The sequence below is a fragment of the Rana temporaria genome (genome assembly GCF_905171775.1).
Source record: "Rana temporaria chromosome 13 unlocalized genomic scaffold, aRanTem1.1 scaffold_258_arrow_ctg1, whole genome shotgun sequence".
NCBI classification, from domain to species: domain Eukaryota; kingdom Metazoa; phylum Chordata; class Amphibia; order Anura; family Ranidae; genus Rana; species Rana temporaria.
The window spans coordinates 185,709-197,984 of NW_024404496.1; the positions used below are offsets into that span (position 1 = coordinate 185,709).

The 12,276-nt window shown below is 45.0% G+C and overlaps 1 protein-coding gene across 1 annotated transcript in view; it reads right to left on the reverse strand.

Moving 5' to 3' along the window:
* The window catches only part of LOC120921997, a 55,008-nt gene that overhangs the window by 27,298 nt on the left and 15,434 nt on the right, over positions 1-12,276 (reverse strand). The window contains exon 3 of the mRNA XM_040334527.1: positions 7,350-7,432. Within this exon, the coding sequence (XP_040190461.1) occupies positions 7,350-7,432 (83 nt within the window). The remainder of the gene's footprint in view (positions 1-7,349; positions 7,433-12,276) is intronic.

The following is a 12,276-nucleotide window of genomic DNA, read 5'->3' on the forward strand; positions in this document are numbered from 1 at the left end:
GCTCATGAACACACGCCCCTGGCATTACATACAGCCGCCTACAGACCTGAATGGTTGAAGACGACTGTACACAGCTACTGTATATGTGCTGCTACTTACGTAAAGAAAATAAGAATTAGGGGAGGTGGGGTGTATTGGGAATAGTATGCCAAGGTCCATATTGAAACTCATACAAAACTAAGTGCATGAATTGCACAAAATACCCCTCATAGAATCTGAGGCAGACTCATATTATAGAGTAAAAAATATATTTTTATTTTGACATCAATATCATTAACCACTTAAGGCCTAACGCCGATATACGTCGCCAGAATGGCACAGGTGGGCACAGGCACGTACAGTTTAAGAGCCCAGCCGTGGGTCGCACGCGCACCGCCAGCGGAGCGCTCGCGACCTGGTCTGAAGCTTCCTGACAGCGCCCGCGGGACCCGCAGACCCGATCGCTGCCGGTGTCCCGCAATCGGTCACAGGAGCTGAAGAACGGGGAGAGGTGTGTGTGTAAACACACCTTCCCCGTTCTTCTGTGTGGCAGTGACACTGATCGTCTGTTCCCTGATATAGGGAACCACAGAGGTGATCAAATACCACCAAAAGAAAGCTCTGTTTGTGGGAAAAAAAGGACTCCAATTTGGTTTGGGAGCCACGTTGCACGACCGCGCAATTGTCAGTTGCTGTTTGTTTAAAGTGGAGTTCCACCCACTTTTAGAACTTTTGTCTTAAAGGATGACCCATCATTTTTGGCTAACAATTTTTATTTTATTTTTTTTACTTACCTTTTTCTGAAGTACGGGCCGCCGCGCAGGACGTCGTGTCCTCTTGTGCGGCGAGGCCCCCCCCCTGCTATCTTCTGGACCTGTGTGTGTCTTAGGGTGACCACGTGTCCCGCATTTTGCTTGGCTGTCCCGGGTATCTTTATTGCAGGACAATATAGTGTCCCAGAATTAAACTGACACAGCCACCCCCCGGGCCAATCTGATACCCCCAAAAAAGGCCGCCACATCACCGCTTTACTCACTGACAGTACTTGTCCTGGCCGGGAATGCCTGGAGGAGCACAATCCCCGCCCCCTGCTTGTGATTGGAGAAACCATAAATCCCGCCTCTTGTGTCCAATCACTGTGCTGTGATTCGTTACAGCACAAGTTAATGTTTGGGAAGAAGGGTGTCCCTGAATGGTAGTTTGGAAAAGTGGTCACCCTAGTGTGTCCCAGAAGACAAGCTGGCCATTCACAAAGCGCTGCACGACTTGCACATGCGCAGTATGAAACTGGCTGTGAACCCGCAACGCTCCACTGCCGGTTTCCCTTTAAATGGTGGCGCCTGCACCTGATCCGATGGACATATCCGTCTGGTGGGGGGGGGGGGCAACATCACAGGCTCCCTGGACAGGTAAGTGTCCTTTTTAAATATCTTTAGCCTTACTATGTAAACTATGTAAAGTAGTCACAAATGTAAATCAGTGTTTAACCACTTCAGCCCCGTACCATTTGGTTGGCCAAAGACCAGAGCACTTTTTGCGATTCGGCACTGCGTCGCTTTAACTGATGCGTGGCTCCCAAACAAAATTGACACATTTTCCCCCACAAATAGAACTTTCTTTTGGTGGTATTTGATCACCTCTGCGGTTTTTATTTTTTGCGCTATAAAAAAAATAGAGCGACAATTTTTAAAAAAATTCAATATTTTCTACTTTTTACTATAAAAGCCCATTTTTTCTCAGTTTAGGTACGTAGTCTTCTACATATTTTTGGTAAAAAAAAAAATCGCAATAAGCGTATATTCATTGGTTTGCGCAAAAGTTATAGCGTCTACAAAATAGGCGATAACTTTATGGCATTTTTATTATTATTATTTTTTTACTAGTAATTGCGGCGATCAGCAATTTTTATCATGACTGTGACTTTATGGCGGACACATCGGACGCTTTTGGCACATTTTTGGGACCATTGACATTTTTATATATATGCACTATATAAATGCACTGATTACTGTAAAAATGACACTGGCAGTGAAGGGGGTTAACCATTAGGTGGCGCTGAAGGGGTTAAGTGTGTCCTAGGGAGTGATTCTAACTGTTAGCGGGAGGAGCTACCAGTGACACATCACTGATCACTGTTCCCGATCACGGGGAAAAATAGATCACTGACGTGTCACTAGGCAAAATAGGGGAATGCCTTGTTTACAAAGACATCCCCCTGTTCTGCCTTTGCCGACCGCAATCGCGGGCCGCCCGGGAACTTCGATTTCCCACGGGCAAGTGTGCCCCCAGAGGCGCGTGCACGCCCACTGGGCGGCAAATTTAAAGGAACGTACAGGTACACCCATTTGCCTGCCCGTGCCATTGTGTCGACGTATATCGCCGTGCGGTGGTCGGCAAGTGGTTAATTTGGATTTGTTTCCAGGTAGGAAGAGAAGGCTTGTGTGTCACAAGATTCTATTCAAGAGTCCAGATGGACATCCTCTAATCCAGTGGTTCTCAACCTGGGGGTCGGGACCCCCTTGGGGGTCAAATGATGATTTGCCAGGGGTCACCAAATGTTGGCTTGTTTCTGAAGCCCACACCGCTCTCCCAGCCTTTTCTCGGCCGCCCAGCTGGGCTGGTTCTAGAGCCCGCGGCCACCCACTCAGCCTCTTTGCAGCCGCCCATTCAGTTCACGGCATGGCTGGGGGGCAGAGACTAGAAGTCAGATGACTGGTGAGGAAAGTGAAGTGGGAGGGGCTAAAGGAGACCCTATCTCCTGATTTCAATATAGGTGTCACTGCTGAGAGACACCACTGTAGTACGGGTTCCACGCTACGATTTTTTTTTTACTGTTAGGGGTCCCCACAATTTGTGAAATGTTATCAAGCGGTCACGACACTAGAAAGGTTGAGAACCACTGCTCTAATCAGACAGAAGTAAATAACGGACACACAAGACCCCCCTTCCCCCATGAGAGTCAGGAGATGGCAAGTCATCACATTCCAAACTGAAGTGTTTATCTGCTAAGCACATTTCTTGCACAACAGATAAGCGTGACGGGCGCTTCCCCTCATAGCGTTGCACAATCGCTGGAAAGCCGGACTGAGCTAGCATAAAGCTGAGTTTGTACATATCAGATGTTTTTATTTACAGAGAGGTAATAATACACACAATGATAAACAGGCACTGGCAAAGTCCTCGGGGTCGGCCTGTGTGGCCCTGCAAAATGTCACAGCTTGACAGAGAAGGACACTCCACACGAGCAGCCTTGGGCGGCCTGAAGGTTTTGTGTCAGCCAGAAGGAACTTCGGATCAGCTCTTCACAATATTCAATGGTGCTACCTTTCACCAGCTGGAGGCTCTCCGTGTCCACCTGTAACGGGCGCTCCTCGCGCCCGTTCTGGCTGTAATGCGTTCCACACTGGAACGCATTACGGTGACCGCGCGATGACGTCATCGCACGGCGCCGCCTGCGTTCCACCGTGGAACGCGGAAGTTCGCTCCAGCAAACGGCGCTTCTTTTCAAATCAGTGCTAATGCGCTGGGGACAACCTTTGAGACCTTCTTGCTGAACATCCTTCACCACGGAATCCCTATTGCCTACACTGAAGCCTGCAAAACGGATAAGTAGCTATTGTATCACCTGTAGTGCTATAGGAAGATCTGCTACTTATGTTCCATTTATACAATTGCTATTATTTATCATGCCTGCTGACTATCAACATATTTAGGATATACTGTTGTGCTAAAGCAGGGGTCTCCAAACTGCGGCCCGAGGGCCAGATGTGGCCCTTTGCTAGCCTTTATGCGGCCCTAGGGGCACTATTCCTCCCACTGATATGAGGCACTATTCCTTCCACTGACACCAACAAGGGGGCGCCATTTCTTCTACAGATATCAATGATAGGATACTATTCCTCCTACTAATAGGGGCCCTACTTCTCCTCCTACTGACCACCAACCCTGAGGCTACATTTATTCTCACCGTTGCTGGGCTCAGGACATTTTCTGCCCCCGCTGGCCACAATCCGGCCCTCCTAAGGTCTGAAGGACAATAAAGTGGCCCTTTGTTTGAAAACTTTGGAGACCCCTGTGCTAAAGGATTGTTCGCTAAGAAAATCTTAAAGGGACATCTACACTTAAATACCCTGAGCTATATTCACCTCTCATATGTAACTATTAGTTGTTGCTACAACTCCTAATTACTACATGTACTCTCAAAGTACCTGAGCTTTATTGCCTCTCATACGTAACTATTAGTTGTTACTACAACCCCTATTTTACTACGTGTACTCTCAAAGTACCTGAGCTATATTGTCTTTCATGCACAACTATTAGTTGTTACTACTACTCATAATTACTACGTGCTTGACATAAGTATAAATTGCTTATACGCCCTGTCCTAACTTGTTGAACATGTTCTTGCTACCTTTTCTATACTAAGGGCTGATGGTATTTCATACCAACTCCCTTAGTGGCCTAATACATCCCTATATGTTTAAGTGATATGATGTAGAGAACCCCCAAACTCCTGTTCGCGTAGAGTGACGCCTGGGGTCCCGTACCGATAATCACTTGCATATAGAGGTGTATTGGAATCTTTAAAGTATACATAATCATTTTAAACGCAAAGCTCTGGTCACATGTTGGAATGTGTCCATCCTTAGTAGCTCAACGCCTTTCTTTATGTGGGAGAGAGTTTATGTAGAGATCCCCCAAACTCTTGTTTGTGTGGAGTGACACCTGGGGCCTAATACTGAGTTGTCACATAAAGAAGCGCATTGAAATCCTTGCTGACCGCTGTTGTGGTTCACTTTTGTTCACCAGTGCTTACACCACCACAACATGAGCCCCGTCTGTGCCGTACACCCTGTCCTCCTCTGTCATGTCTATATGCAATAAGAACTTATACTGGAAACCAGAACAACCTCTGCTCTCCACTTGGAGTCTGAGGAACTCCGAGCCACTGGTAACCTGGTAAAACAGGTTCTGAATGGCGCCTGAATACACATAATAAAGTTTAAAAAAAAACACACTATAATACACGGATGTGCATTCTCTGCTAGACTGGATTGACAAAGATAACGCAGGTGTGTTGAGACGTAGTCTTATTCAAAACAAATAAGCCGTTTTAACCACTTGCCCTCGGGAGGAATTACCGCCATTCATGATCAGGCCAGTTTTTTGTTGATATGACACTGCGTTACTTTAACCACTTAGGGCCCTTTCACACGGGGGATCAGTAATGATCCGCCCCGTGAACCTCCGCTTGCTCAGTGGGGATCGCTCCGTTGATCCCCGCTGAGCCGGCGGGTGACAGGGCGGTCCCCGCACACTGTGCAGGGACCGCCCTGTCTTTTCCACGTTCTCCTCTATGGGGGGATCGAATGAACACAGACCGATCCGATCTGCAGATGGATGGAAAAATAGGGTCCTTAGTCCTAAGTTTCGTTAAAGCTTGTTGGCGCGTGTTGCGGCTGTCAGTAAGGCCTGCAGGCAGTTTCAGAGATATGGGGTCACTGGTTAAGTAGCTCCTAGTGACTTTATTCCCTAGCAGTGGTAGCAAGTATTAGCTGCAAGGCCCGCTTACCAGTCCCGTTAACACCGATTTAGTTGCCTCTTCGATCAGGCGTCAACTCGCTTAGGTTACTTAAGGTGACTCTGACAGGCAGCATGACAAAGACAACATCCCGGGAGTGACCCCGTCTCTCCACGATCTGGTCCCAGAACTGCTTACCCACACTGTAGTAGCTTCCAATGACACCTCGTCCTCTCTCCGCACTGGCCCTGATAACTCGCTCCTAGATCTTTCTCTCTATTGCTCTGAAAAACACCTCAGCCTCCTTGCTCCTTTATATGTCTCTCTCTCCCTCTGATGCTGGTACCTCAGACAGCTCTCCTCAGATGCTTTTTACTTCAGTCAGCTCTCCTCAGATGCTTTTTTACCTCAGACAGCTCTCCTCAGATGCTTTTTTTTTACCTCGGACCGCTCTCTTTGGATGCTTTTTACCTCAGACCGCTCTCCTCAGATGCTTTTTACCTCAGACAGCTCTCCTCAGATGCTTTTTTACCTCAGACAGTTCTCCTCAGATGCTTTTTACCTCAGACAGCTCTCCTCGTTGTTAAGTGTCACTGTGTCCCAGAAAAGGGCTTTTTGAGCATTGGTATCTCCCTCTCTTTTAAAAAATCTCCTCTTAGTCTCCTGTCAGCCCTTTCTCTTTCTTTCACCTCAGTCCTCTCCTCTCCTCATTCTTCCCAGCACTTCCTGAAACGCCCCTTTTTTTTTGTTTTCTGGAAGGATAAGTCAGCATTTCTCTGTCTCCATCTTGTGGCCAAAAGGAGAAATTGCATTTCAAAATGCCTGCTACACACACACACATATATATATATATATATATATATATATATATATATATATATATATATATATATATATATATATATATATACAGTATACATGTGATTCTGCACAGAACTGTCACCCTGTAGCAGTATATCAGTCAAGCAGTCAAGAAGTGGTTAATGTAACGCTTTTCAAAACACAGACATGAGTGCATTAACGCATTAAGGGCCAGATCCACAAAGAAGTTACGCTGGCGTATCTATTTCATACGCCGCGTAACTTCTAGTTTTCTCCGGCGTATCTTTGTTTTGTATCCACAAAACAAGATACGCCTGAAGCTGGGCTAGATCCGACTGGCGTACGTCTTATTACGCCGTCGAAACTAAGGTGAATATTTACACTAGGTGACGTTTCCGTCGATTTCCGCGTCGAGTATGCAAATTAGCTAGATACGCAAATCCACAAACGTACGTCCGGCTGGCGCATTTTTCTACGTAGTTTCCTTAAGGCTTTTTTCGGCGTAAAGTTACCCCTGCTATATGAGGCGTACTCAATGTTAAGTATGGACGTCGTCCCCGCGTCGAATTTTGAAAATTGTACGTTGTTTGCGTAAGTCGTTCGCGAATAGGGCTTTACGCAGAATTACGTTCACGTCGAAAGCATTGGCTTGTTGCAGGTTAATTTGGAGCATGCGCACTGGGATACCCCCACGGACGGCGCATGCGCCGCTTAAAAAAAACTTCATTTACGTCGGGTCAAGACGTATTGACATAAAACACGCCCCCATCTCAACCATTTGAATTGCGCGCCCTTACGCCGACAAATTTACACTACGCCACCGTAACCTACAGCGCAAATTCTTTCAGGATAAGGAAAATACGCTGTAAGTTACGGTGGCGTAGTGTATCAGAGATACGCTACGCCGGACGGAATAATGCGCCACGCTACGTGGATCTGGCCCTAAAAATCTAAAAAAGGTTTAGACTCTCCCATAAGCAAATGAACCAGAATTGACAAAGGAATTGCTCCAACATTATGGACTTACCTTTTGTAAATATCAGGCAGACAAGGCATGCTACAAGTGAATATTTGGTTTTTTGGGGTTTTTCATAACTTTTTTTGGTGAGGCTAGAAAAAAAATTAAGGGAAAAAAAAGAAAAAACAAAAAAATTCATTAAGTTCCACATGCTGGCAGAAAATATATGCATATGTGACATTGTTACTGGCGGTATTTGCGTGAGCAGTCAACATGTTTTTTGAGGGTGCCCCTTTGCACAGGACCGGTTGAGGGCCCTGGAACCAGAACTCATGGACTTTGTGCTACAAAAAGCCATCACCCACTTTGGGGTGCTGAACAGACTATTTTGTGGAGCATTTAAATGCACAGGAGGGCATTGATGGCACCTGGCATGTGTTGTGTTGTTCTAACCACTTAACCCCCGGACCATTTTGCAGCTAAATGCCCAGGCCAGGTTTTGCGATTCGGCACTGCGTCGCTTTAACAGACAATTGCGCGGTCGTGCGACGTGGCTCCCAAACAAAATTGGCGTCCTTTTTTCCCCACAAATAGAGCTTTCTTTTGGTGGTATTTGATCACCTCTGCGGTTTTTATTTTTTGCGCTATAAACAAAAATAGAGCGGCAATTTTGAAAATTTTTTACTTTTTGCTATAATAAATATCCCCCAAAAAAAGATATAAAACATTTTTTTTCCCTCAGTTTAGGTCGATACGTATTCTTCTACCTATTTTTGGTAAAAAAAAATCGCAATAAGCGTTTATCGATTGGTTTGCGCAAAATTTATACCGTTTACAAAATAGGGGATAGTTTTATTGCATTTTTATTAATTATTCTTTTTTTACTACTAATGGCGGCGATCAGCGATTTTTTTCGTGACTGCGACATTATGGCGGACACTTCGGACAATTTTGACACATTTTTGGGACCATTGTCATTTTCACAGCAAAAAATGCATTTAAATTGCATTGTTTATTGTGAAAATGACAGTTGCAGTTTGGGAGTTAAACACAGGGGGCACTGTAGGAGTTAGTGTTCACTTTGTGTGTGTTTACAACTATAGGGGGGTGTGCCTGTAGGATTGACGTCATTGATCGAGTCTCCCTTATATAAGGGATCACTCGATCGATACGCCGCCACAGTGAAGCACGGGGAAGCCGTGTTTACATACGGCTCTCCCCGTGCTTCAGCTCCGGGGAGCGATCGCGACGGAGCGGCTATAAACGAATAGCCGCGCCGTCGTCCCGACCCGCTCCCCGAGGGGATCCGCACGCAGCGGAGGGGGTCCCGATCGGACCCCCCACCCGCTAGAAGGCAATGACGTATATATACACCCTTCTGCCTGTCCGTGCCATTGTGCGGACGTAAATAGTCGTGCGGCGGGCGTTAAGGGGTTAAGGATGCTTTATTGTGCACCAGAAAATGTCTCATCCATCAGAGGGAGAGGATGTCCATTGAGGACTGTCGCTGACTGGTCCACAATGTGCTCAAAAACTATAATCTTATGGACTTTAGGGAATACGTAAAGCCAACATTTTCAAATCTTTGATATGTGCCTGCTGTACCATGTGCTTGTATGAGAATGTCTCCTGTTCTCTTTGCATTGCTTCCTTTATGTGAAATCCCTGGTGTCCCTGCTAGTCCCTCTGATTTCCTATTAAAAACTGACTAAGCAAAATGGTCAGTTTTCTGGCTGTGCTAGGAACACAGTCTGCTTTCCTCCAGTGATTAGACTTGTGCTGACACGCCAACCCCCCGGCACAACCATTTACTGGGATGTTCAGTGTACTGCTGTTTCTCCTCCCTCAGCTCTCTGTTCTTGTGCGCTTAAAGCGGAGTTCCACCCTAAAGTGGAACTTCCACTCATCGGATTCCTCCCCCCCTCTGGTGCCACAATTGCCACTTTTCGGGGGGAGGGGGGACAGGATACCTGTCAAAGACAGGTATCCTTCCACACTTCCAGGAGTCTGGCCGCGGGCATGACATGGCCGTGACGTCACCGTGGGATCTCCCTCCTCCTCCTCCCCTGGCCGCGGGGCTAATAGGAGAGATGAGCTGGCCTCGCGCATGCGCAGTAGGGTTCCCGGCGTGAAGCCGAAAGGCTACACAGCCGTGTTCCCTTACCCGCAATGGCGACGACAGCACCCGACAGCTGATGGGAAACATCAGCTGCGGTGCCGACATCGAGGGACACCAGGACAGGTAAGTCTCCATTTATTAAAAGCCAACAGCTGCAGTATGTGTAGCTGCTGGCTTTTAATTTTTTATTTTTTTTGTACCCGGAACACCCCTTTAAAGGAACACTAAAGGTTCGTGTTTTATTAGATCAATTGATTGCTGTAAGCTAGAGCATTTAAATATCACTTACCTCGTTTTTCCTTTTGACCTCCAAAATACAGTAATCCAGGTTTGAAAATGCCATTTCCTGTCTCTCCTCTTCTTGCTTTCCACCAGCATCTGAGCCGTTTTGCATGTTGGAAAGCAGAATGTGCTCACCCCCTTCCTATGACTACAGCCCTGCGTGAAGATGCTCTCTTATCCCTCACAGGCATGGAGACTAAGCCTAATGGGAACTGTAGTTCTCCCGTCATAGTCCCCATTTGAACTTGCTCTCAAGTTTAACCCACAGCAGAAGTGCCTTTAGTAGATTAATAAAAACCAAGAAAAATCTGTGCTAGGTCAAATATAGTGTTAAAAGGTAAGCAGGCCACTCAGTCAACTATGATACCAGCTGTGAATAATAGTGTCCAAATAATAAATCATAAATGCAACAAAATGTGCAAACCAAGGTATATAAAAAAAATATAAAACATATATATAATTTGAACACCATATGAAGACTAAACAATCAGCAGCATCTCCAAATAGATCGGGGATAATAAAAATAAACAAGCATAGTGAAACCGGCTAATATTTGAATCTTTTTATTTAAAATGTATAAGAAGTACCTTAGGTAAACTTGTAAACAGGCAAAAAGCAAATCAAGACTAGCAGACTGTCGGCTCGTGAGAAGAAAACTGCACGAGTAGCGGCTTAGCAAGCGTGGTGTCATCAGTAACAGCCAATAAGGATGCGTTTCGGAATCAATGGCGTCTTCATAGGAGTTTGGCCTGCTGGTCTTTATATGCTTTTTGCCTGTTTACAAGTTGCCTAAGATACTTCTTATACATTATAAATAAAAATTCAAATGTTAGCAGGCTTCACTATGCTTGTTTATTTTTCTTATCCCCAATCTATTTGGAGCTGCTGCTGAGCAGCCATCGCCTATCTCAGAGGTCAGGTTATCTTATGCCTTTATGACCATTATGGTCCACACTATCTGGTAAGAGGCGTATGTGCATTTCGACTAAAGATCACGATAATGCCGTGCAGACAGTTCTGGAATGTTGACAGTAACTACAACTGAAATATGATCGCTCCCCATTGGCCCCTGGCAAGGTATGAGTACACAATATTTTACATACTGATTCCTTAACGCTTTCAATGCTGCACACATTTTGCCAAAGTTTCCAATAAAACATGATATATATATATATATATATATATATATATATATATATATATATATATATATATATATTTTAAGCAGGGAGTTGCAATTATTTTTATCTCACATGATACTTAGGTACCTGTTTTTTTTAAATCTATATGTTCAGTTAAAAAAAAAAAATATATATATATATATATATATATATATATATACCCAAATTCATTTGAGTGCTCCCAAAAGCCAAAGTTTTCTTATTTATTTTTTGCAAAATAAGTAAATAATTTCCCTAGAATGATTCCTTTCATTTCAGAATGTCCTAGTATGTGTTGTGTAATATATGTTTTTTGTATGCAAATGCGTGTATGTGCATGCAGGCAGGGGTCCGTTATTATTTAAATTATATTATTATATATATTTTTATTTTATTTAATACATTAAAATTGTATTCATTTTTTTAACTTAAACCCAAAGCCAAAAATGTAAAATACTTAAGTTTACCAATCATTAGATGTGTTGGCTACATTAGTTTTTTTAGGCTTTTTTCCCTCTCTGTTTTCACCTGGTAACACACAGGTATTAGAGTGCCCCCACCCTAGATGAAGGCACACAGGGGGCACCTTTAGACAGCAGCATTGTCAGTCTTGGGGGAAGGTAGACTTAGATGGAATAACAGATTTAAATACACTAACAAATTGAAGCCAAACAAGCTAGTACTGTATAAACAGTTACAGCAAACTATTTTTTTTTCTATTGGGATAGAGGTTGGTGTCCGTAGTTTTCATTTGTATTACTTTATTACAAAACATGGAAAATCTACTAACAGAGCAAATTTTTTACTGAGAACCTAAAAAGATGACAGAAACTCCTGCTAAAAAAAAAAACAGAGAGGAAGAGATGGTGGAGGGAGTGAGAGAAGAAGGAAGAGAGATGGGAAAGTAGGGGAGAGAGAGGAGGAGGGGGGAGGTTAGGGGAGAGAAAGGGAGGTCAAAAAGGGGGTGTGAGAGAGAAGGGGAGAGAGAAAGAGAGAACTAAGGGGGCAGGGGGGGGGGGTGTGACAGAGAGAGAGAGAGAGAGGAAGGTGAGGGAATGTGTGAGAGAGAGGGGTGAGAGAGAAGGAGGTGAGAGACAGGGTGAGGGAGAGGATGTAAGAGAGAAAGAGAGGGGAGTGAGAGATAAAGGGGGTTAGAGGGAGGGGAGTGAGAGAGAGAGGGGTTAAGAGATAGAGAGGATGGGGTGAGAAAGAGGGGGGTGAGAGAGAGAGGGGGGTGAGAGATAGGAGAGAGAAAGAGGGTGGGGAGAGAGAGGGGACTTAGAGATGGGGGTTGGAAAGAGAGAAAGGGGGTGGAGAGACAGGGGTGAGAGAGAGGGGGTCAGAGGGAGAGGAGACATGAGAGAATAGTGGTGAGAGGGAGAGGGGGTGAGGAAGGAGAGATGGGGATGTGAGAGAGGGTGTTGAGGGAGGAGAG